Here is a 25,836-nt window from a genome sequence, read left to right as displayed (position 1 = left end):
AGTATTTTATATAAAACATCATAAATATTCTTTACACAAATATCTGCCAGAAATTAACCCTGAACCTGAAATTAAGTAATAAACCAACAATTTTCTCAGCCAGTTTCCTTTGTATTTAGTAGAAAAATTTCGTCATTTACCACAAAATCTCTATTATTTTCGCTTGGTGAGTTCAATGGTACCTTAACTAGTTTTTTTTATTGCATACATTTTTAGGAAAATGACGTGTTTTTTTATGCGATTGTCTCGGTTTGACCTTGTGCCTTTTGCGAGTTCCAAAAAGTGGGGTGCGAAGATGAGAATAATTGGCCGCGACGGCGACACTTTTGCGAGATTTTGGCGATCATTCGCCTTTTGGAGAACAAAGGCGCGTGTGCACGCGCCTTACTTCCTATTCTCATCTCGTTCTGCTCGTTGTGCCTCGGTTGACATTTTAAAAGAAAAAAAAAAACAAACGCGCAAGGACGGTGCAATTATCCCTAGCAGCAAATGAAACTGATATAAAATAAAAGAGCACATTGTCTTCTGCATGTGTGCTCGAGCGACTTTTAATAATCGCGTATCGCACCCATCGCTTTTGTTCGCTCGCTTGCAAAATATCTTCTGCATTTATTTTCTTGTAAAGCGCACTGGAAGAGAAATAAATACACAAGTTTGCGTCACTTTGCATTGTAAATTTAATGATTATGTCCATTTCCTCATTTCGAGTTCCTATGAATAATATATTTGTGAAGTTTCCCAACAGAAATAGGTAAGCGAAGAAGGTACTTTAAAATGTATATAACCTTACAATTAGTTTTATATAAAAAAAAATAGCAGTTAGACATTTTTTTTTAATAAACATGTCACTTTTTTATAAAAAAAAATGTGTTGGGTTTTTATTAATAAGCATTTTATTCTCAATTAGTTAAATTAAAAAATTAAATAAATTAAATCATAGAAACATTAAAAAATTATAAAATGATCGTAAACAAAAAAATGATTATTTTATTTTAGAAAAAATTGAACAAAAACAAATGTTTTTTAAATTTATGCTTTGTTTATATTTACAAAACATTAAAAATTTATTAATTAGTAAAAAATTCAATAAAACATAACAGCCTATTTATTTTCTTTAAATTTGGTTCAATTTTTAATTTTTGCCTATTATCTATTATATAAATCTTTTTTTAGAAAAATAAAAATTAAAGCAAAACGGTGCAACAAAATCAATTCTATCAATGCGATTCAAACTTTTAAAATTTTAATTATACGCTTTCATTAATATAAAAATTAAAAGCTTGCTGATGATTATTTCTGACGCACGTCCTTTTTTCTGAGTTAATGTTCACAGAGGGTATTAAAACTAGAGAAACCCTTCCTCTCAACATACAACTGACAATGAAGATGTTTCATCGCTTTGTATGAAGCAGCAGCGACCTTCCAGAAAACGCGACGACTCATTGTTATAATTGCTTCTTTGGGAAAAGTGGCTCCGAGATGAGTGCAATTATTTCTATTATGAAACGCCACCGCCGTCGCACTTCCCGCAAAGGTCAGCGAGCCAGCTCACATAATAAGCTGCAATAAATGCATTACGCCTTTTTACATTTGGAGCTAGACTGTGGGAATAAGTGCTATATTTGACTCACAATTATTTGTGCACGTCATTTTTTCTTAATAATATATTGCTTATTACTTATTATATTGTACTAATCAATTTATCATTACAATCAAATCTAGGTTTAACAATTAAAATTTTTGAATAATTGCTACTTAGTAATACACAAATAATAATGATTTATTTTTTAGTTTTTCATTTCTATTTTTGAAACCAATTTATATACAATAAATTAAAGCATTGGGTATTTTTTTATCTTTCTTTAGCGGTGACCAATCAACATAAGGTTATTGTCTTCAGAAGTAGGAAACAAAACGTTCAAAATTTTCCTCCGGTGCCCTGTTGACATCATGCCGTCCAGCACGGTACATGAAAGGTCTGGATAATCAATTTATTGGAGCTCCAATTGGGCTTTCGCTGGTGGTGGATCAAACTTTTTTGAAATGATCGGTTGATCGCTGTCAGGTTGACCCATCAAGCTTTGATAAAATTTTTGTCTGCCCTCCCAGGACACAGTGTTTTTTTTAATCTACAAGAAGCTTAAAGAACCGCATCGCTGCGAGCGTTGCGCTGCTGCTCAAGTCCAATTAGACACGCGGCGTAACATTTATATTTCCATATTTCAATTTCTTGAACATAAAGCTAATTGTAATGAGTAAAATATACTTCAAAGTTTTTTTTACGGGTTTCTTAATGTAGTGGACGTTCTTGACGTGCAGTTTGGTCGACAAATTCTGATTCCATTATTATACCTTATTATTCCTTATTTTGATATTTCATGTATTTATATAATGCTTTTATAATATTTAAATTAAATTATATTAAAATTACAACACATTCTAGTAGTGGCCGGTGGCATTGATAAATTACTAATTTTAGCTGTTATGAGGGAGTAAAAATTGTTCAACGCACGATTATGTATTTATGTTTGTGTAAAAAACAATGTTTAAGTTAAAAAAAATTGAAGCACTAAATACTGAAATTAATACAATTAAAGATAGTATCTTTCGCTTAACCCTTAAAAAATTGGTAAAAACAATATTTAGTTTTTGTAAAAAAAAACGATTATAAGTTAAAAATAATCTTTGTAATTATTTTTTAATTTTTAATTAAGCTAAATTTGAATCAATTTGTGAAAAAATTACATACTTATCTTATTTTCTTCCAGACAGACAAAAATCAATTAATAACAACCAATTTAATGGTAATAGAAGTTAGAATAAAAAATTCAGAGCAGAATATAGTTTTTCTATTGAAAAAATCCTAAAATTTATTTAAGGAAACTAAGGAAAGACTAAAAATTTAAATTATTTTCCGTTCATGAATGAATCGTGAATTCCTTCTTTTAAACATAAAATATATTGAATAAATATATTAATGTATTATTGGAATTACAAGGTATATAGCAGCAAATCTCACTTTTAATAATAAAACGTTATTACATTATTGGATAAATATTCTTCATTATTCAAATCAAATGCTTTTAATTATTCAATCAGTGTCGTTTCAACTGCCAAATTTAAAGCTAGCTAAAGAAACTAGAGAAAAACAATAGACTTGAAATACTTTGAACAAAGTTTAATTATGGATTTGTACATCTATCATCTGATTTTAAGTTAAAATCATGCGTTTTCCCAAGGGAAATTTGCTTATCAAAAACATTCTTTTATGTTAAATTAATGTACGATTACGATCACTAAAATTAGGCCAATTTTTATTTTTGAACTAAAAATTGAAATCGCGGATAATTTTTTTTATGGTGATTTGAATTTAAAATCGACTTTACCTCGAAGGGTTTGTGAGTCGCTTAAAAAGATAAAACAAAATCCTGCTCTACATGTTTCTGCTGCTTGTTGCACCCATAATTCATGAGCAGTGAAAACATTTTTTGTATAACACCAAGACGGACTTTGTGTCTAACAGATATGCAACTTGTCTAACTTTCACGCGGCGCTGGTTGCATACATGAAATCCTATCGGCAGCGTCCATCAACGTGTTTAAAATAAAATTTATTTATGTCACTTCTTATACTTCTTTAAAAAAAAAATGAAATCAGTGCAAATTTTTTTAACAATCTCAATTTTTAATCACGATAAAATGAACACATAATTTGGAATTCTATTTGTGATGACGTAATTTTTTCCACAAATTTTAATATATAGCTTTGGTGATTCCTTCCAGTCCAGGACTAATTGTGTAGGGCTGCGGGACGGGCACAGGAGCGAAAGGGAGGGGTTGGTGGTAGGCAGGTCGAGGGTGATATGAATAGGGGAAGGGTGCAAAGGGTGAATAGGCAGTCAGGGGTAAAGGGTAGTTGGCGAAAAGGGGGTGCAAAGCGAGACCTCTCTTTTCCCTGCCGACCTCCGCCGCAGAGACACAAACGGCCGCAAGAAACAACAAAGTACGCTATAAAAAAGATGATTTAAAAATTGAAAAATTCACTTTAATATTGAATTAGCTCACCAAGCTTGTCATGGTAGATGTTACCAAGTGGAAGGCTAGGCCTGGTCACCTTAATAGTTTCCGCAAGTCGGTGACTTTTATTTATAAAGAAGCGCCCCTCCTATATATCAATGCGCAAAAAGGAAGCTTTCGCTAACACGACATAAGTTTTGATACTTTGCCATCTATTGAATGCTTTTGCCAAACACGGACTTTGTCTTTTACCGTGTCAGTACCGGTCATTGCATGAAATAAATATAAATCAAGATTCATCTTTTTTGTTTTTATTTTAAGGGGATTTAAGAGATTAAACCACAAATTAAAGCCCGCACACCAAAAATGATGTTTTTTCTTCATCTTAAAAATATTAAAATTTGATATTTATTAAATTGAATTGTTGTGCAGTTGACTATTCATAAACGACTCTTACGCAAAAGAGAAATTTCTTCCTGCCCAAGTGTTGGCAATATATACAAATAATGTAAATCAGCTTAGGAAGATTGCACTATGAAAGGCTTACACACGCCACTTATGCAAATGGAAATTGAAAAATTGCAGATAACAAATACTGCTCTATTTGAAAATGAAATCGAATTGACAACTGGTTTATTTCTCACACGCCCCGGGGTCAAGAAACTTCCCGTCATCCATCTGTTAGGCTAGCTCGATTGTTTTGCGGTTGAGAGGCAGGTCAGTTTCCGCTCAGTTGATTCAAACGCCGACGTCTGCGTTCAGCGAAGAACAAACAGATAAAAGTTTTCTCATAAATTGCGATCGCAACTAGATTTGCGTACGAAACGCGAGATTTGGAAAGAGATCGTGTGGCGCGTTTTCGAAAGGCCATAAATAAAGGAATAAAATCGGCTATGGCGCTTTTCGAATGTAAATGCACGTCTAGTGTAATGAGATGTAGTGCCACATTTTAGTGCATGGTTTATGGCCGCGGCTGAGGCAACGACCAATACCAAGAGTGAGAGAGAGATGCTAATTTTGCAATGAAAGCTCAACTTGCGCCTTGTTTTCTTTAGACACGAGAGCAACATAAAATAATCTTTCGGTAACTCGATACTTTTCTGAAAACGAAATACAAATTGCACAAGCTTATTATATAGTTACGCACATTCACTGCAAATGTAGGGCTAAAAATTAGAAGATCAAACGAAGCTGACTCTTTTCTGCATTAATTTCTGATTTAATTATTTCGCTCTTGTAAACTTACTTGGAGAGCAATTTTATAGACCTTGTATGCGCAGCACATGAATTTTAATTTTGAAACCGTTGCGCATTAAATAAATCGGCCAATCGACAGGACAATCGGAGCGAGCCTCGCCATAAATCAGAGTCGCCCGCAAGCCCAGCAATTGGAGGCGTGTTCGATCGCCAAAGAAGAAAAACGAGAAATTTATTTGTCTGCCGCGGATCGAGATGTGAAATTCAGTTCAATACGCGGTGCAGCTGCATTACCAGAAGGGAGTTAAATCAAATAGAATTTTAATCAAACAACTGGACGGCGCAGGAGAGAGAAATCTCGCACACCGTGCAGATGCGAAAAAGCACTCTCTTTATCAGCGAGTCGTGATCTGCGATTTTTGAATCTCTCACTAGCTCTGGTGCGTGTGTCACTGCAAAGCAAACCGGTATGTGTCAAGAAAGGTGTTCAAAAAGAAATAAAGAAAGCTATTATTTGAAGTCGGGCCGCGCGAGTGCAATTACGTCATTAAAGTTTATTGGCTGCCCCTGCGTAATTAGCATTTGTGTGTGTGTGTGTAATTATTTTATTGTATTTTTCCCGGGAGCAAGGGACGGGTTTCGGTTTCAAAAAGTGGGCGGTGGAAACTAACGCCTGTGCTGCACGTGATCCGTGGACGAAAGTGTTTTTGCTCGTGCGTTTTTTCGGTCGCGCCCAACGATCACGCAGAAATAATCCAGAGCAGCAGAGAGACGCGACCACTTTTCCACACAAGCGTGACTCACTATACGGTGAATTACAATCTGCCGGTTTCAGATGTTGCCTCACGTGCAGTGTTCTAGACGCACCGGATGACTGTCTTTAAATTTTAATAATAAAGTTTCCAATAGCCGAAGGGACTATATTTTTTCTATATAGCATTTTTTCATGCCCGTCTAGTCTCAAGTAGAACGACAAAGTTTGGACCAGGAAATTCATTTGAATTATTCAAATAGTAATTATTATATTCTTATTGTCTTTTTAAATAAGCCTTGACACGAGGTTCTGTCCAAATTACATGAACAAGGACGCGAGTGAAAAGTCTCACGCATGAAAAATTGTCACGTAACACTTATAATTACTTGGGTATTACGGAAACAAAGATGTGAGATTTTAGAAATAGTGAAAGGACAAAGCCAAACTAGTTTTAAAGCCAGACCATTATGATTCCATAAGACTTGGATTTATTAGTTTGGTTTTATAGAAATTAAATTTAAATTGAAAAGAAATTGGTTTTTGATATTGGATGTTGCACTAAAAAATGCAATTAAACAAAAAAAATTTACTTGAGCATATAACAGCAAAAATGATCTTTCTTCAAATTTTGACCATCAGTGGCGATTTTCAGTATATTTATTTTAGATAAATGTATAGGAAAATTCAATAATTCGACATTTTAGGTTTACTTATAACTTGAGAAACCATTGAGAAATCTGAAATTTAACTCTGGATGTTAGGGTCACTTGCAATATGTGTTGGGCTCTAATTGAATTGAAATTTTTTAGAATATATAAAATATTTCAACCATTTTGAAAAATATTTTTTTAACAAATTATACTATCAAAGTAAAATTTCCTTGCACGGAAACAAAATATTTTTGAACTTTAAATACTCAAAAGTAAATTCATGAAAATAAGTCAATGCGTTGTTTTGTGTTGCCTGAAGATAAATTATTAAAAAGTAGAAATTTAAATTCATTAATATTAATTATTGCTTCCGTGCTCAAACCACCTAGATGATTTTATAAAACTAGAATAAAATCTTCAAAGGGTTTTCATCTGAGAATTGATTTAAAGACAAATATATTTCATGGAACAGTGTGTTGTCATTTATTCCAGCAGTTGGCATTAACATTTCTTTGATTTACATCGTCGGCACTCTGCAAAAATTTTGCAAAAGATGATATGTTGCAAAAATTGCAGGCACGCATTTTCTTCTTTCAAAACAAGATCGCAACAATGGGGGATGAAGCAATGGTTACTCGACGAGGGGTGATTGGGGGTGAGTCAGTCGTGGTTGGAGTTCTTAGTAGACGCGTCCGTAGGCCAGGGGGCTGGCGTAGGCGGGGGCGGCGTAGGCGCCGTGGGCAGCATAGGCGACGGGGGCGGCGACCTTAGCGACGGCGGGGGCAGCGTAGCCGTAGGCGGGGGCGGCATAGCCGTAGGCAGCGGGGGCAGCGTACGCGGAGTAAGCGGGGGCAGCGTACGAGGTGTAGGCGGGGGCGGCATAGGCGGCGACGGGGGCAGCGACCTTAGCCACGGCGGGGGCGGCGTAGGCGGTGTAAGCGGGGGCGGCATATCCGGCGTAGGCAGGGGCGGCGTACGCAGAGTAAGCGGGAGCGGCGTAGCTGCTGTAGGCGGGGGCGGCGTATCCGTAGGCGGCGGGGGCGGCATAACCGTAGGCGGGGGCGGCGTAGGTGGAGGCGATCACTCCGCGCTTCTCCTTGGTCTCTTCCTTCTCCTCAGCGAAGGCGATGGCGGCGAGGGCCAGAACAATGCAAACCTAAGAAGACAAAATCAAATTAACAATAAAATTTTAAATTAAAAAGTTTGGAAAATTTATTAAAACTTATTACTTTACTGGAATTTGAAACTAAAAAAAGCCAAGCTATTGAATTGGGACCACAAGTTTTAATCCTTTGGAGAACAGATTCGAATCTATTGGGAGTCTAGAAAAGTAAAATATATCAGAAGAAATCGACCTTACCTGGAACTTCATGTTGATTGTTTGTTGTATTTGCGGCTGTGGGTTCAGCTGTGCCTTTGCTAGGCGGCCGACCAGCTTATATAGTTGGCGGGACACCCCACTCGCAGGGCGGCCCTGAGCGGCCTCCTCCCAGAGAGCATGCCGGCGACCTGGCGGAAGGTGCCACTCCCACCCCACCCTGGCCGCACGAAAAGCAGATTTTACTTTTATTGAAGCTGATGACGAGACCGGCTAGTTCTTGTTTTGTCTCTTTTTGCTGTTAGATAACAATTCTCAGCTGGCCTGGTAATTGGATCTTGCTCGAGAAAGTAATACACTTCATGAAATTTTTTGTATCTCGCGTGCATTCAATCAAGATGCAAGTAGGCTGTTTGTCGATTTATAGAAATTGAGACTTACTTAGTCACTTTCGTCTCACAATTGATCTGATGACGTAACTCTCAACAGCAAAAATATTAAAAAAAAAAAATAAAAAAAAAACATTAACAACCTCATAGGAAAAGTAATTAATCCTTTTTGAAATAAAAAATAAAATAATTGTAATCGTGAAGTCTTAAATAATTTAGTTTCTAAATATTCAGAAAATGGCAAAACAAAATTTTTAAATGAGGTATAAAGATGCTTCATGCTTTTTTTAATTGTTATAAGCTAAAAAAAATATAGCTTTACTCAGTTTTGAGTTGAAAGTATTTTTTATTTATTTTTATTTGTCAGTTATTCCTGTTTTGTCTCTATTGCACAGATAATACGTCTTAACTATCCTGATGCAACTCTCAGCTTTGTTTCACGCACATATTGGAGCAAATTTTGCAACAATTAACAACGACCAATTGCAGAAATTCGCGTATAAAATTCGCTTGTCACCTGGGTCATTTGTCTATAATTTGTTTGGGCCTCGAGGAATTCGTGCTGGAAAAAAGAAAAATTGCACTCTAGCCGAGACAGGTGGAACAAATTTTTATTATTGCGCGGCGCACGCTGCAGAGTTATGGCCGTTTGCGAAACAATACGAGAGTCCTAAAACAAAACGTTTCGGATGCCGAAGAAGAAATTTTCTAGCAGAATCGAAGCGCTCGTTTGCATCTTTAAAAATGCACGCTTCTGTGCGCCAACAATTGATTTTGCATTTTATGTTGCTGCCTCGCTAATCGTGACTTGCATTTAGTTAGCACCGGTCCAGATTGGGATAGCTCCTGAGCCAATTTCTTTTCTCTCTCGAAACTCTTCCAAACATCCAAAAGTGATTGATTTGTTTTCGAAGATTGCAATCGCGAAAATTCGCCCACTTTTGCAGGACACACATAGTTTCTTGGGCAGCTTTCATATTTCTTTCAAACACAAATGCACGCAGACAGACAATGTTAGCATTTATTTTATCGTCGCCGCGGAGATGTTGGCTGAAGTAGTTTCTCTTCCCGCAGCTGCGAGCAAATTGTATAATGTGGTTAACTGGATTATTTTATTTGACGTCGCGCGCGACTATAAATCATTTCAGCGGCAAAAGCAAAAGTGCGTGCGTTGCTTTTATGGTCTCGCTTCGATCCCTTTGTTGTAAAATAAAACCATTAAAATGACACTCGATGTCCGCGTGCTATTCGTTTTAGGGCTCAATAAATTCCTCGCGGGTCTGACCGTTGCGTAGGTTGTGCTCAATGTGTGTAAAATTTAACAAGGCTTTTAACACATTGTTTATTAATTGTGGGTGCGATTCTGAGAAGCAGATGCTTTAAAAATTAAAAGTGTGCACATACAAAAATGTTGAAAACTTTGGGAAATATCTTATTGTTTTTAATTATTTATTTTCAGTTGCAATAATAGTTCAATGATCTGCAACATAAACTTTAAAGAGGTGATTAAATAATGTGTGCCAATTATATTCTATAAGACCTAAAATTATAAAATATCATGATATTAAAGACACAAAACAACTGTTTAAATCATAAGAATAGGTATCGCAATCGACATTTATTGAAATTATATTAAATGTATCAATTTCTATTTAAATCATCATATCTTTCCTTATTAATTCATTTTGTTGAAAAATACGATACAAGAAATGTCACAAAAAGGCCAAAGGATCGATACACTTTTAGAATAAGGTTTCTCAGTTTAATTATCAACGTTATTTAAATTTAAAAACTTCAAAACCTTCGAGAACAGTTAGTTTGCGCGGGTTTAATTTTAGCAAATAGGGCAACAGTTGTACAATAAGAATGAATTTTTGAAGTACGTCCGAGCGTCAAACGGGTTTTCCGAATTGCCACACAGACATCAAAACTAGTTCCAATGTTTGCCAGAGTGTTTATTTCCTGTGATCGTCAACGTCGCACATATTTGGCGAGAAGCGGTTCCGCGCGGCCGTAAATAATAAATAAGACCGTTCTCTGATGTAACATTATAGACAGAAGGCGAAATCAGATCTGCATAAAAATTAAGGCGAGACCGTCTTAATGAATGGGCGATGCAGATTTGTAATTTATTGACAGAGCGAGGCGGTTAATCGCAAAAAATTTTCAAATGAAAACGTGGCCAACGGCGAAAATTTCTATTGCGTTCGACTTCGACTTCTGGAAACATTTCTTAGTACATACAATAAAATACTGAATGAAAAAAAAATTGATGTTGGCAATAAGCAAATTTAACATTATTTAAAACAAATATTAGTTAAATTTAATCACTTATTTTTATTTAATTATTTCTTATTTCCAATGAATTTGATGATAATTTTAAGTATTATATTGAAAATAATTTAATTTTTTTTATTGGAAGTGATTGATAACTAATAAATTTATTTTACTTTAAAAGAAATCTTAAAAAAATTGAGGCGTTGATAAAATGAAAGGTGGTTTGATATGTTTTGGCCTGCGGCATGTTCAAGTCTCGTCGTTTAAAATAATGTAATTAATTGCAGCGATGGCATTAATTGTTTCCTTCACTTGCGCAACCAGTTTTGTGATCACCTTTATTGATTTCTGCTAATTAACGCGCGAGCTGCGTGGCCTGCGTGTATGTAATTGATTTGTCGTTGAGTGACACTAACAATACAACTCAATGACTTTATAGTTTCAATCTTCTGTTCAATCTTTGCTCCTGCAGAGAAGACGTTTATTACTTTGGCCAATTTTTTGCTCATTTGATTATGATCGCGAGGAATGCTGCGAAAATTTACTTTTTGCAGCGCAGACCTGCAATTATCTCTAGAAAAAAATAATAAATTGCGAGCGCAAACATTGCGACCAGCCTTGAGAGTCACGCAAAATTTATTTCAATCTTTTTTATTGTTCCGCGTTTGAGAAGGAATTTGCAATAATTTAAGTGTCTCAAGGATTACCAGGGACAAAATTTTTGTGTGGAATTTATGTGATCGCTCGCAATTTATCTCGGATTACAGATACTAATTTTTCTCAGGTGACGGGGCTGCTGGTGGAAAAATAAATTTTCGCAGACGCGTCTCAGATTCCCTGTGTCGGTAGCCTTGATATTTTGGAGACGATAATTATTTCAACGCTCTCTTTAAAAAAAATGAAGGGAGTTTTTTTTTTGTTAAATCTTGTTTTAGATTTATATAGGAGGTAAAAATAAATTATTGTGACAACCAATCAAGCTGGTGGGACATCAAAGGAAGTATAAAAGAAGAGATAAAGGAGTTTGGCAGGTGTCCAACCAGAGCGATGAAGATTCGATTGTCATTCAGCCAAAGTGTGCGAATTAAGTGCGAAATCGTGATGCTTCAATTTCTACAGTATCAACGCGGAGAAATGGAGTTGAGTTGGTGCCAAAATCATGCTTCAGGGGAAAAGTGGATGAAAGGTTTAATTGAATTAGCGCAAAGAAAGCTAATTTCTTTCATGCTAGGAATTGAAAAAAGGTGGAAATTTAAATATGGAGAAATAAGCTCATTTTTTATTATGAGCTTTAAAAATTTGTTTCATAATATACATTTATTATTCCAGTGCGGCATCCGAGTTTTTTTAATTGAAACTCGGAAATTTCTCGAAGAAGTTGTATGATATTTTATTGTGCTTGTCTGGCTGGTGTTTCCAAACAGGAAAAGAAAAAAAATAATGCTATACAAGTTTTAGCAGTGAGTTGCAATCACAAATTCATATTTCATTTCAGAACTTGATATAATTGGACTCTATCAATCAAAAATAATTTTAGTCAACTCTTGACCGCACATAAAAAAGATTTTAATTTTGACTGCTTTTTTATAACATAATAAAAGTCAATAAACGCCATTTGCTAATTTGGCATCAGCTTTTGTTTTAAATTAATTTTTATTTGTTGCTATTATTATTATTTTTTGAAAAATTGTTAAAATAAAACCACTTTACCATATATCTTGACCAATCAATTGCAACGCACGTGAATAATGGAAAAATTTAGAACAAGAATTAGATAATGGAATCTAATAGAACTCTAGGAATAGCTGAGTTTCAATTCTACAAAAAAAAAATTTTTTTAGATTGAGGAAGACCAAATTTCGTAGAAATAGATTAGCAACTTTGCAATTATCACGGTTAGATAATTATTGTAGTTAATTTTAATTCTATTCCGACGTGGCATTTCTGCGAAACCTATTAAAAGATGAGCACGAAATTGAAATTGATTGGGTGCCGAAAGACCTGCGTATAAAAATTTACATTTTTCTCACATCCATCATCACGCGATCAACTTTGACTTTTATAATGGCATTAATAGGCAAGCACACATAATTTTTTTTAATGATGAGTTTCGGCCTCGCGTTTTGTTTATTTTGGGAAGGCCGCGCCATAGAAGATAATGGCAATGGTTACAGTTGATAATTAAGCTCGCGAGGGCGAAAGAAAAGTGCATGAGAAAGATTAAAAACTGCAGCTTCTTCCTTCAGCAATTAGCTCCTCTTCTCACTTATTAATTGTCACTTCCTATATATTTTTCGTTTCCTTCTTTTTAAACATGCGACAAGTCGCTACAACGCAACTCAATTAATCTTCTTTTCGTGAAAAGAAAACGAATTTTTCTCGGACATGAACAGGATACTTAAATAGTTGCCGCCCGAGAGGCGAGATTAATTTCAGCACTTATTGTGGCGTGAAGAGCCGCGAATTCACTCGACTCTGAAGGCCAATAGCGCGACGGGCAGTCTAATCCCATTTCACTACTTTAATTTTTTTTTTTTTTAAATCCAAATAGCAGCAACTCTCCAAAATCCTTGTAAATGTTAATTTTCCCACAGTGACAAACACACACGTCTCGTTTTATTAGAATTTAATGCTTATGTAATGAAGCTGTAATATGGTCCATTAATTAACAGGCCCGCTCTTCGTGTTGACTTGCGGTATCACTTTCACTGCCAAGCTAATTGGACTGAAAATGCAGCTGCGAGAACAAAAGCCGCTGCACAAGTGCATAGATTGCCACTGTGCGAACAAAACGAGATCTCCCATTGTTCCAGCAGCGCGCGCTGCTTATTATTTATTTATTACATCCAATTCATGCACACGATTCCTGATTTGGTCTCCTCTCTGAATCCATTGTGTGCCCGTTTTTAAATAGATCCAAATCAAATGAAAAAAAAAAAAACACAAGAACGTTGTTGGCAAGAAGCAGCTTATAGTAAGTTAAAACTAGAATTAAAAATCATTTAACTTTTATTTAACTAATTCTTTTAAATTCTTAACCATTATATGATTAATTTTTTAATATAATACATATTTATTTTTTATTTTATCTTTAACTCTTTTTGTTAATAATCAAATTAATTAATATAATATAAATTAAAATAAACGTAGCCCCCAGTTAGATGTAATATAAAAACTATTTAAAACTAAAGTAATTTATCGTACAACGTGGTAAAACACTAATTACTTTTTCATATTAAGAAGTAAGTTTTATATATCCTCGCTATTGTTGTCGCCACTTCCAGTTATTTTTTAATTAGTTTATATTTGATTGTTTACTGTAAAAATTTCTTAATGTCATTTTCTATTGTTTAAATTATTTAAAAGTTTTCTCAAAATTTGAATTATACTGTTTATAATAATATATAATATTGATGGACATGAGCTCAATAAATGCGAATTCTAAATTTTTATGCTCATCTTGCAATTAGCTAGCTTTTCTTGACTATATTTCCTGGTCATAAAGCAACTTGAAAGTTGGGATTTGTAAAATGAATTTTTGTCTAAGTTGTTAGTCAGCTTGCGTTTTGTCCACAACACAACTCCAAGATAATATGATAATATCTCTGGTGCGTTCTGCGTTCTGATTATTAACACCTACTGCGAATTTTCGATTTTTTCTTATATACTAAAATGTTTACAAAATGTAATCTTTCCTCATGATGAAATAATCATTTCTCTCTCCTCGCCATTTATGTGTCGACGCCCTAGAAATAAATTTTAACGACTTGCATCAAATAAGACACAAAGTGCATCTCTCGATCCATCTTTCCCAATGGACGAAATCAGTGGAGCGGAAAATCGCCTCCAATTGCGAGACCAACGTCGAAAACTCACCTTTTCCTGCTTATTTCACAGCAGATTACACATCTCCCTAATAATGCACTTATTTTTAATTAAAAACTCTAAAAGAGTCGATTTATAAAGGTGGTATACCTTGATTGCCTAACGTTCAATGTTAATTGATTGAATAATAAAAAATAGACCCTCATCGCTTTCTTTCTTCGCGTGATATTATAATATCGCTCGCACGTGCTCGTCTCGAGAGAAGAGCGCGTGATTTTTTATCTTGTAATAGGAGGTATGTGTGTTAAGTTTTCGGGCCATAAAACGTTTCTAGCGCCTTCTTGTAACGGATGCACGTCCGTGCAAGAGGATAAAAGCTTATCGCTAAAACGCGGCTCTTGCGACATGCGGCGATACACATTTGAATATCATTTTTACAAAATCCAGAAGCCCGCATCCTTTCGGCCCGCGCGAGTTTTGACGCAATCGCCAATAAGCAAGCATTTATCTCGAATCTATAATTTATCTTTTGGTCCAATAAAATATAAAATGCATGCTTGAACAATTAAAGACATATGAGTGTACAACATTCTCAATTACATAATTTAAACTTATTTCGCAATCGTACACATAGAGGCAGCTTGTTTAAAAAAAATTGTAAACTTTACGTCTGTGAGCATTAACTCAAATGATATATAATTTTATATTAAAATAGCGTTTTGGACCCCAAAGCATTGTTTATTTTTATTCAACAATATTTTGGCCCATAATTCTAGTTTCAAAAATAAGTTTATAGACATTTAATAAAAAAATCTCTGCCTATACCAATAAAACCAAAAAAATCTCAAATCAAGCAAGAGAGAAAAATTAAAATTCAAGAATTCACAAATCATAAAAGATAAGTTTTAACATTTTATAAATTAAGGGCTATTTTATTTGTATCATTGCCTAAATTAATTAATTTCATGTTGTGGAAAGAAATGAAATTAATAAAAAAAAAATGTTGTGTTTAAATATAATAAAAAAATAAACATAGCAAATAATGGGGGCAATTAAACATTTTAAAAGTTAATAAAAATTACTAAAATCAAATACACTAAAAAAATCCTTATTTTCTTCTGTATGCTTAGAATAATTATAAAAATATTTTAAAATAGAGAATTTAATAAAATAAAATTGAAGTCTTATTTTTTGCTATTAATGTTTGCATTAATTTTACTAATATTGCTGTTTCACATATTGTTTAAAAGATCCTGCAATGATTTTGAATATAAAACTTCGAAAAAGAAAATAAAAAACATATCATATCGATTGTTTTTGTTGATTTTCCCTCCCTTTGCTGTTTACGTTGAACAAACGTGATCTTTTAAGAGGACGAGGACGATTATTTCCCGAGTGCTGCAAATTTTTCCCATGACTTGCGCGTGCCTCCATTCAATTGCATAATTGCGTTCATTGTTCCTGCATGCATGCGCGCCTCAATAAAAATACAGCTTACCCGGGGCGGAGTTCGTCCGTTACAATAGGCAGCTATGCACTAATTTGCGTTACGGAGCCGCGCAATTAGATTGGCCTCTGCCCTCGATCTTATATTTAATTCACTATTCGTTGAGCAATAGAAACTTAATTTCAGAGAAAAAGGGTGTAAATCTTTTTTTCTGCTGCCAGATGAAACACAAAATGTTTAAGTTAATGAGCGAGATGTCGTTTATTCACAAAAGTAAAAACCAGACAGAAGTATCATAATAAATTAAATTACAACACTCTTGATTTGGCGTCATGAGATGGAATGGCGATGATTTGTGCTGGCTCTTTACTTAGTTAGTAGAGACCGTGGTGGTAAGCGGCCAGGGGAGCGGCGGCGTATCCGGAGTAGCCGAGCTTGGCAACAGCGGGGGCGGCGTAGCCCAGACCGGCGTAGGGAGAAGCGTAGCCGTAGGCGGCGGGGGCAGCGTAGCCGGCGTAGCCAGTGTAGCCGACCTTAGCGATGGCGGGGGCGGCCAGAGCGGGGGCGGCATAGCCGTAGCCTCCATAAGCGACCTGACAAAGGAGAAAAAGTAATGAATTATAAAAATTTTTGAATATTCTGAAAAAAAAATTATATTTTTTACTAAGGTTGGAAAATGAATTTATTTTCAAAAGTTTTTCTCGTTAGAATTTTTAATTTTGAGTCGACATCTTGCAATAAAAATTTTAATACCCAAAAAGAAAACATTTAAAAAAAAAATATAAAAAAAAAATAATTGACTGTTTGAATATAACTGAAATTTTGAACAGACCTTGGCGACGGGGGCGGCATAGGCGCCATAGGCTGCGGGGGCGGCGGCGTAGGGGTAGGCGCCGTAGGCACCGTATGAGCTGTAGGGGTAGGCGCCATAGCCGAGTCCCAGGGCTCCGCGCTTCTCCTTAACCTGCTCCTCGGCAGCGAGGGCGACGGCGCAGACGGCGGCGAGAACAACCTGAGGACAGTTAATCCCAATTAGAACTTTTGAGACCCAAAAACCATCAAACTCACGAGGAATTTCATGGTGAATGAGTGGTTGTTGCTGTGCTGAAGCGAGCAATGATGCTTTAGCGACGGGCGGCGCGCCTTTTAAAGGGCCAGGTCGCCCCGCGTCCCCTCCCCTCTCGTCCGGAGAAAGAAAGGGTGGCGCCCTGAGCAGACCTTCGGGAGCTCCTTCCCACTTCTTACACGCTTCTTTTGTCTTTTTCAAGAGCACACAGATTTTTGTTTATACTTTTTCTCTCCTCTCAAAGGTTGCTTAATTTACTTCCCCTAGCCAAAGCAAAAAATGGGTTAAAACGGCAACTTTTCGCTCTGGGAAATTTAATAGTTGATTTGTTTGTATAATACTATATGTATGAATGCTGGGAACGGTGAGAAAATTCACTTGTAATTAGAGAGAGTTGCAAGGAATTTCGAAGAGAATGCAACAACTATAAAAGCTGCAAAAGGATTGCGTTGCAGGCTCAATTTTCTTGTCTCCTGTTCTTTTCTTTATATCTCACATATTGTACAACTCAATTACACACACGCCATACAAATGCAGTATCAATTGCAGTTCTTTTTAAATTATTTCAGGTGTTTAACGGTGCAAAAATTACTTGCGTGATTTCACAGCTATTTAATTCAATAACGTTTCTTTTTCAATTTTATTTGGCTAGCACGTTTTTTCCCCAGCAACTAAATTTATTGCTCAAGAGTGCGAATTCAATAAACATTATGCTCATGATTAACTATCCTATTTTGATATTTGCGCAAAATTTAAATTTTACTGCCACATCTCACTCGTTTATGAGCAAAAGGATAATCTCACACTTGTCTGATTTTAAACAATGCGAGGCGGATTAAAAGTTTAAGGCTAAAAGGAGATCGTGATTAAAAATGGTCGAGAAAATCGTCGTGATTCCTTGTTTTATCCAAACTTTCATGGCCTTGCCTTCCGCCACGGCTACTTCACGATCGTAAAACTCAGCACGAGGAAACCGAACTGGAACGAGTCGTAAATCAATTGCCAATTTGTGGGTGATACATATTATGAAATTATTGTTTTCTATTCCGACGAGAGGAGATGACACTCAATTAATAAAATGGATGAATGCGCCAATAATTAGAAAAAAAGTGATGGATGCTCCGTTGGAAAAAAGTGAAGCAAACAAATCATCTTGTGACGTAACCGCGAAATGTAAAATCAAAGCACACGCGTTTTCATTTAATGCACAAGTCGTGCTTTACTTTTTTACGAGCGGCGCCCGGCCGGGTCAGGAAAAAATATAAACGAGGATGTTTTTTGATGCGCGATCATGACGTGAGCGGTTCCAATTTTCATAAAGCACGCGTTAACCAATTGACGAAATTTTCTGGAAACCAATATTGTATTCAACAGTTCGATAGATAATAAGCTTCTCCTCGTGCTTAATATAATTATAATTTTTTCAAAATAAGGTCTGCTCAAAAAGTAGGTACGACGCCATATACTATTTTTTTCACACAAAAAATGTATCAAATTCTTATACTTTGGATTTCTTTTTAGATACATTTTGTAACGTTGAATAATTTTCCATTGAAGTGTATTTTGAAAATGCATTTCTTTGGCCGCGTTTAGAAATTTGAACCGCGGGAAAGTGCGTTGGCAAAGCACAAAAACATATTCATTTCCAGCTGCCAGTCATTCGGATTTCACGTTTGAATCAGACGCACATTTCTTCTATATTTTATTGAGCAGCACCTCCTTTTCATTTGTGGTCTGTTAGTGAAAGACAATTTACTTTAACTCATTTCAATATTCATTAGGGTGATAGTTGGTATTGCAACCTGGTGGAATTGTGCCAAACAACCTGGCATTAATATTTTTATCCTCGTTGTTTTGAAAACTTTATTGGAATGAGTTAATTTAAATTTGTGGTTTATTAAAAATTATATTTTATAAACCAGGCTTTACCTTGTTGAAAAAGTTGATATTTTATTAATTAAAAAACAGTTTTCATTATCTCAGTCAGCCCATTGAATCATGAATCGTGAGTGCCTCTTTCCCCAAAATCATAAATTAATTATAGTTTTTTTTTTTTAAATTTTAAAATATTTTTATTTAAAGAAATTTTGTAACCTCAAACTGATTATATGAAAATAATTAACAAAATCAGACTGAGAATCTTCAGACAACATTGGAATTAAACATGCTTAAACTTTAATTATTAACTTTGAGCCAAGCATATATAAAAAACATGAATTCCAAATTACTTCAAATTTCTATTTTAATAGTTTGTTTTGATTTTTGTAAGTAAAAAATTTCTTTGTTAAAAATGGGATGACATAATTTTCTTGTGGTGCTGCATGTTACAAGATAAAATTGATCAGATTTGACATAAAATATCAGAGAGGGCGTGTCTTTAGCGTAAAGCACCACTTTCTAATTAATTTTAATTGGTTCATTCCTTTCATTAACGACAATTAAAACACAATGCCGATGTATCATTTTTGTCGCTATTCGACGTTAAACGGGTAATAATTTTTTTTCTGTTTGCAGGTGCAGAATAATGCGCCGGCCAAGAATCAGCAGAGGCGACATCAAGAAAGGCAGTGAGTTTGATCTCTTTTTCACCATTTCCTTCCAAGGGCTGGACCATAAATTAATTTGTTTTGCTCTGCGAACACGTGATATCCCGCACGCCGCGTGTCGCTCGCAGGCCTTCGACCAGCACCGCGAGAAAAACTGTAAGAACAAAGCTCGTGCGTAACAAAATCAAAACAGAGGTCGCCGGCACGATTTAATTCATTTGCTCCGCGGCGGAAAACGCAAATATTTGCACTCGATTTATGGCGAAACGCAAGATACGTTTTCCCTGCTAACCGAATTAACTTTTCAAGTTTTTATCAATTAGCAAAAACGACAGAATTAGTTTTGAGCAGCGAGGCTCTGTTGCGAAACGGACGGAGAAAATAAATGGCACCAACAAAAACAAATTATCATGCAGCCGTGCGAACTAGTTGCATCCAGGCCCACTCGTTAATTGCTCAGTTTTTTTTAATTGCTGCAGCTCCTCAGTTCTAAGTTGAAGTTATTATGAAGGTTGTAATTAACGCATTACCTTAATTAGGAACATCAATCCAGCTAAAAACTTTTCGCACAACATTAACTTCAAATACTATAAAAGCATAAGACGAGTATTTGAAGTTTTTTGTAACTATTAATTTTGATTCAAAAAATCACCAATTATTATACCTAAATTTATTCAATTAAGTTATTAAACAACATTAATATTTACAATTTAAAATATATTTCCAATATACATTTTTTAAACCGTCTTTAGAAGATAAATTAATAGTATTTAAATAATTTGTTTATTATTTTTTAATATAAATTATTTACCAAGTTTTTAATGATTTTTAAAAAGTTATTTTATATTCAATTACTATATTACTATATTTTAAATAATTTTTATTTTATTTTATGTATTTACAATCTCATGATTGAGGGTTGATTCATGGTGATTTGAACCCATCAAGGAAAAGCCGACTTTAAATTCAAATCACCGATTCTTTTTTAATATTGATTTTCTGACACGCATTTACAAATCTCAATCAAACGCTACTTTTTAATTCCATTAATTAATTAATTTATAATTAAACATCAAAATTTTCAGAGGTAATAAATTTTAGCAAGATCCAAATCAGATTTTCAAATTCACCGAGATTCATGATCATATATTTTTATTTGTAAAATCTTCCGTATTCTGTGAATGTGTCAATGATTACAAGGAAACGGATTACTCTGCCTGGGGTCGTGATCTGAGAGGAAGTTTTCGCCTGACGGAGCAGTAAAATTGCCCATTTGAGCACTTTATTTATATTGTCAGAGTATCACTATGTTTGCCAACCTATTTGCGAGTGATTTGTGGGATTTCGTCTTGTTATTATTGTATAAGATGTGTTGAAAAGGAGGAAAAGAGTTGTGCGTGTTTCATAAAAATGCTGCGGTATTTCACTGGCCATAAAAATATATGTATGCATCCGTTTGTGAAATTCCGATCGTGCCAGAGAGAAGTGCGTTGACTGACAAAAGTTGGAAAAGGATGCGCGTGTGATCCGTGAAAAATAGACCGCGAAATGCTTGGAATTATGCGTGCATGAGTTTTATATAATTAGCATCAAAAAAGAATGGGACATTTTTGCAATAGAATTCCTCTCCATATATCCAAAATTAACTCCAAAAAGAGAAAAATTGTTTAAAAACTGTTTAATTTTCAAAGTCTTTAAATTCTTTTTGTTTTAATTCTCACTCACTCAGAGGTAAACTATTGAGAGACGGGGTTAAGAATTTTTTTCAGTTTTAGGAAGTAGCATTTCAAGGCTGTTGAGTTTGCTCAGGTTTTGCAGTGAAATACTAGGATAAGCGAAAGAAGCCTTTTAGCTAAGCAACACGCTATGCAGTGAAACTCTGCGGGTTGCTTATTCAATGGAGAATGAAAAATAACTTACTTGCTTTTGTATTGGCTGCATTGCTTTGGCTATTATTATTTTTCTCAGACGCCAATTCCGATGAATCGACCGATCAGTTCAATGTGGAACGGACCAGATATTTTACATTTTATTACCATTTTTTTTGTTAATTAAAATTAAATCAATAACTCATTTTTATTGCTTAAATAGAAAAACTCTACAAGGAAATATTATTTTTCAATTTAAAAACTTAGTGCTTAGTATTATTTGCAATTTGTCCTTTTTTGTTGTATAAATGATGAGGATATTTTTATTTTAATGTCAAAAAAAGTTATCAAAATAATATAAAATTATGCCATATTAAGTAAAATACTTACATTTTTTTGAGCGATTCTTTTTGGGTGATAATCTGATTTTGAATTTTGAAAATATTATTAAAGTTAAAACAAAATCAAAGCTTTAATTTTCTTTATAAAAGATAAGCATGTTCAAATAAATAGAAAAAAATCAGATCTTACTTAAAATAGTCAAATCCAACAACTAGTCTGATGGCTTAGAGATTTGAAATTATGAAACAATGGAAACAAAAGAAACCTAGATAAAAAAAATCAAAGCTTGTCTAAAATATTGTTTTATTACACGATATTAAAATTTTATAATTAAATAATTTTCATCTTCATTGTATTTTTAATTTGGTTTAATCTGGATTTAAATTACATTAAAAGTAATATGAGGCATAAAAAAACTCAAATTTGTTTAAATACGTTAATGAATTCTTACTTATGAAATAAAAAGATATTGGAAAATTCAAGTTAACCTATAAATAAGGTTGCACAGTGTTGAAATCTTGTAAATTAATGCAAATGAAAAATGCGTAGGTATTTGTTGTTATTTTCCAAAGGGTGGATTTTTGGTAATTTTTATTGATTTTGAGCAGGTACAGATGATTCTCGCGGGATTTAGCTTTGCTATGTACATCCGGGGGCTGAGCATGGGTCAGGCTGGATGGATCTTCTTAGAAGAATCCGCCGTAGCCGAAACCACGGTGAAGTCCGCCGTAGTATCCGGGGTATCCGTAGCCTCCATAGCCGAGACCGCCGTAGCCGAAACCTCCATAGCCGCCATAGCCGCCGTACAAACCGCGTCCGTAGCCGCCGTAGTAGCCGCCGCCGTAGGGCAGGCCGAAACCGATGCCGCGCTTTTCGATGGTCTTGGAATCAGCGGCGTCGGCGGAAGCCTCGGGGGTGGCGGCCGAGACAACGGCCACGATGGCCAGGGCCAGGACGAAAACGAGCTAAAAACCCAAATGAAAAAATTGTTTTAATGAAAAATGAAATCAATAATTTAAAAATAATAAAAATTATAAAACAAACAAAAAATTACTGATAACTTCAAAAAAATTGCAATTTTAAACCAGTGTAAAGGTTGAAAAAGATACAAAGCTTGGAAGTTTAGAAACAAAAATTATCATTGTTAAAAATATATTTTGGGATTGAAGAGCGAAATTTTCATAGTAATGGAAAAATATGATCGGAATTTGTTAAAAAATGAAATTAGTTAAAATATTAAGAAACTGCAAAGTATTATGTTATTATATCTAATAATATTTCTGACAAATTTATATATTTTTTTCTAAAAAATCTCTGAAATTAATTTGACCAGATATTTGATATTGAGGTTTTCCTACAAATCATTTGGTGAGAAAACAAAAAATTCGACTTTTTAACTTTCGCTCCCAGTAATTTTTGTCAAAATTCAAGTTATAAATATTTTAAAAGTTAATTAGATTGAATTTAATTGAAACTGAAAGTGCCAGAGGCCGAAATGAAATTAAATACTCAGTGAAAGAAGAGTTATATGAGAAAGTGAAACTCATACCTGAGCCTTCATTGTTGAGTTGATTGTTGTCAGTGAACAACGAGTTGTGGTTTGCGAGGTGCAGGGCTCCTCTTTTATAGGGCTGGCCGACAACCCTTCCCCTGTCTCTTCTCGTCTGCGGTGGTCTCTTTTCACTGCGACGCAAACACGCGGTATTCATTTAATTGCGTCACAGAATAAGCCAACTTATGTCAGAGCACTCACCAAAATTATGATCGTTTCCTTTTGTTTTACATAAAAACGACCTCAGGTGAGTTGCAGCAAATCCGTCGATTATGTCGACCCTCACCAAAATTTCCTCACTCATGTAAAGCAGCGAGTCTTGCGGGGCTTCCTGCGCGGCTGGGTGCGTCTCTCGTTACAATTAAAACGTTTTGACGTTGCACTCTGACTTCATTTTGAAACATTTTGTTATGTAAAAAGGTTGTTATGTATTGTGAAATTGAAAATTTTCCAAAATTTGTTTAGAAAATATTAAGGTAAGACCATTTTTAAAATATTTTATTTTCTTTTGTCTTTTAATTTTTAAAAAATGACAAATTTTTTAAATCTTTAACAATTAAACAAATCACTTTCAGTTTTAATCGTGTGATTAAATTATGGGTATGGCAGCAAGTTTACTCTTTAATTTTAAATTAGTTAAATTTCAACATTATAATGATTTATATAGGAACTTAGAAAATTTAAATATCCAGATTTTTTAGAGAACATCTTTCAAAAGAAAGTATACGTTTTTAACTCCTCGCGTTTTGTAGTATTAAATTTTTTACAATTTTTTAGTATGTTTTGGATGTTGTATCTAAAAATGGGCAAACCAATGAACTGCATTGAAAAACTTAATAGATGCCTTATAAACTTCATGATGATTGAGCTAAAAGCAATAGAGTTCTGTCTAGATAGGAATAAATTAAAGAGTCAAATGCATGAGAACCTTTATTTTCTATCAGTGCGTGTTCTTTATTTTATTTTGAAACTTTATTTTTATTATCAACTGCAGTACGCCGTGCTGGAAACCTAATTATTTGTTTTATCAGTGTTATTTTTAATTATGTTTGTTTTTGTTGGTCTTAATTAGAAATGCTCAGAAGTATTTTCACGCTTGCCTTGCTACGACGAAGGGCGGAAGTTTTAATTGCAATTATGATTTTAAAAAAATGAAATCTAAATCTTCTCAATCAATTTGATTTTATTTACAAGGAGATTTCACAATTTAATTTGGGACAGTAAATTCCAAATTATCGAGAAGTTATTTTTAAAATATTCCCCTCAGTAAGATTCCTTATCAGTTTCAATGTTATAACGCTTTTGTTTTTAGTAAATTATCTTTTAACACACAGTTCCGCAACATGAAACTTCAATATAAAAACACGCATGCAGCTATAAAATCCTTTCATTTCAAGGAATTTGATAATCTTCCAGTTAACGCATTTAGTTGCGTTTTGGTACAAATTAGTCAAATTTTTTTTAATAATTTCCTCTTTGAAATGAAAAAATATCGCCGAGTTGATTTGCCTGCGACGATTTATGCAATTCTCCTTTTTCCTTGCCGACCTTGTCCGCCACACCACGAAACGCGCCGGCAATTTTCGCGCTTAATTAAGTGTGTGGTTTTATGCGCGTCAGGTTAGCTCGTCTTTTTCTCATTATTGTCTCAAGGAAATCGATCGAGCATCAACGCGGCATTAAAAAATAAGTTTCACGACCGTGAAAAAGCGGCAGAAATCGAGCTTCCTTACTTCAATTCGTAAAAAAAATTAAGTGCATACTAAAAATTGATTGAAATGCTGAATAAAAAATAGTCTTTACTGATGCAAGTAAGTTAAAAATATTAAATTTTTAACTATTTAAAAGGTATACTTTTAATTCTTATTATTTATTTCTCCACATCATTTTTTTGTTAAATTATTTAAAATGTGAAATATTTTTAAAATTATTTTTAACTAATTTAATCATTACTATATTGTTACTCCAAAAGAACGTTTACCAGGTGGGAACAAAGATGAAGTAATAAGGCGTTCATTTAATGAAGGTGTTAACAGAGAATAATTGGCTCCATCTCGACACCTGCAATTACGACGCATTATCACATTTTACGGTCGTGGTTTTCTTTATAGACATTGCTGCTCGCATTCTTTATGATATCAACGTGATTTGATTAAAAAGAAAAAAAAACTAAATTAGATACGAGCTAGTGTTTTAGTAATAATATCTCAAGTAAGTTCATATTAACATTTAATGGTGTCAACAAAATGCAAAACCAGCTCTGCAGTTCTCGTGTGATTTGCGTGAAACAAAGACAGCCGTTTTCTATATATTAATGAGCGAGCACAATTTTCGAGACATTTCAATAGACAAGTCTATTATCGCATGGAATAAATTATTGTGCTTAAATCCGTTTAATTGACTGCTGCATTACTATTTATTTTCCATTTTGATGCATGAAATTCTTATTTTCTCTAGTCTCTAAATCAAGGTGGGCACAATGAAACTATAAATAATTTGAGAGAGGACAATTTATTCTAATGTGAGCTATTTTTTGCGTGAAATGCTTGCCATGAATGGCGCAAGGAAAGTAATGTTGAATGAAGGCGA

The 25,836-nt window shown here is 34.4% G+C and overlaps 3 protein-coding genes and 1 long non-coding RNA gene across 4 annotated transcripts; all 4 read right to left on the bottom strand.

Annotated features, from left to right (window-relative positions):
* Positions 1 to 3,663: 3,663 nt before the first annotated feature.
* LOC132196999 (uncharacterized) lies at positions 3,664 to 4,134 on the bottom strand. The gene is made up of 2 exons (XR_009441807.1): positions 4,065 to 4,134; positions 3,664 to 4,007 (listed from the first exon to the last, which is right to left on the bottom strand). It is a non-coding gene; the product is annotated as an uncharacterized LOC132196999 (long non-coding RNA).
* A 2,942-nt stretch (positions 4,135 to 7,076) lies between these two features.
* On the bottom strand, positions 7,077 to 8,061 carry LOC132194394 (cuticle protein 12.5-like). Its single transcript, XM_059615641.1, has 2 exons — positions 7,978 to 8,061; positions 7,077 to 7,773 (listed from the first exon to the last, which is right to left on the bottom strand). Exons 1-2 carry the CDS (start codon positions 7,987 to 7,989, stop codon positions 7,297 to 7,299), a joined length of 489 nt encoding a protein of 162 aa, XP_059471624.1. The 5' UTR covers positions 7,990 to 8,061; the 3' UTR covers positions 7,077 to 7,296.
* An 8,048-nt stretch (positions 8,062 to 16,109) lies between these two features.
* Positions 16,110 to 17,014, bottom strand: LOC132195232 (cuticle protein 16.5-like). Its single transcript, XM_059617088.1, has 3 exons — positions 16,942 to 17,014; positions 16,706 to 16,885; positions 16,110 to 16,466 (listed from the first exon to the last, which is right to left on the bottom strand). The coding sequence occupies exons 1-3, from the start codon at positions 16,951 to 16,953 to the stop codon at positions 16,248 to 16,250; spliced, it is 411 nt and encodes a 136-aa protein (XP_059473071.1). The 5' UTR covers positions 16,954 to 17,014; the 3' UTR covers positions 16,110 to 16,247.
* A 5,233-nt stretch (positions 17,015 to 22,247) lies between these two features.
* LOC132194702 (keratin-associated protein 19-2-like) lies at positions 22,248 to 23,519 on the bottom strand. The gene is made up of 3 exons (XM_059616155.1): positions 23,449 to 23,519; positions 23,245 to 23,378; positions 22,248 to 22,660 (listed from the first exon to the last, which is right to left on the bottom strand). Exons 2-3 carry the CDS (start codon positions 23,254 to 23,256, stop codon positions 22,382 to 22,384), a joined length of 291 nt encoding a protein of 96 aa, XP_059472138.1. The 5' UTR covers positions 23,257 to 23,378; positions 23,449 to 23,519; the 3' UTR covers positions 22,248 to 22,381.
* Positions 23,520 to 25,836: the final 2,317 nt, after the last annotated feature.

The sequence above is a fragment of the Neocloeon triangulifer genome, unplaced genomic scaffold (genome assembly GCF_031216515.1).
Source record: "Neocloeon triangulifer isolate White Clay Creek 2 clone unplaced genomic scaffold, ASM3121651v1 ptg000001l, whole genome shotgun sequence".
Lineage (NCBI taxonomy): Eukaryota > Metazoa > Arthropoda > Insecta > Ephemeroptera > Baetidae > Neocloeon > Neocloeon triangulifer.
The sequence above is the reverse complement of the archived record's forward strand: the minus strand, read 5'-3'. Positions and strand labels throughout refer to the sequence as shown.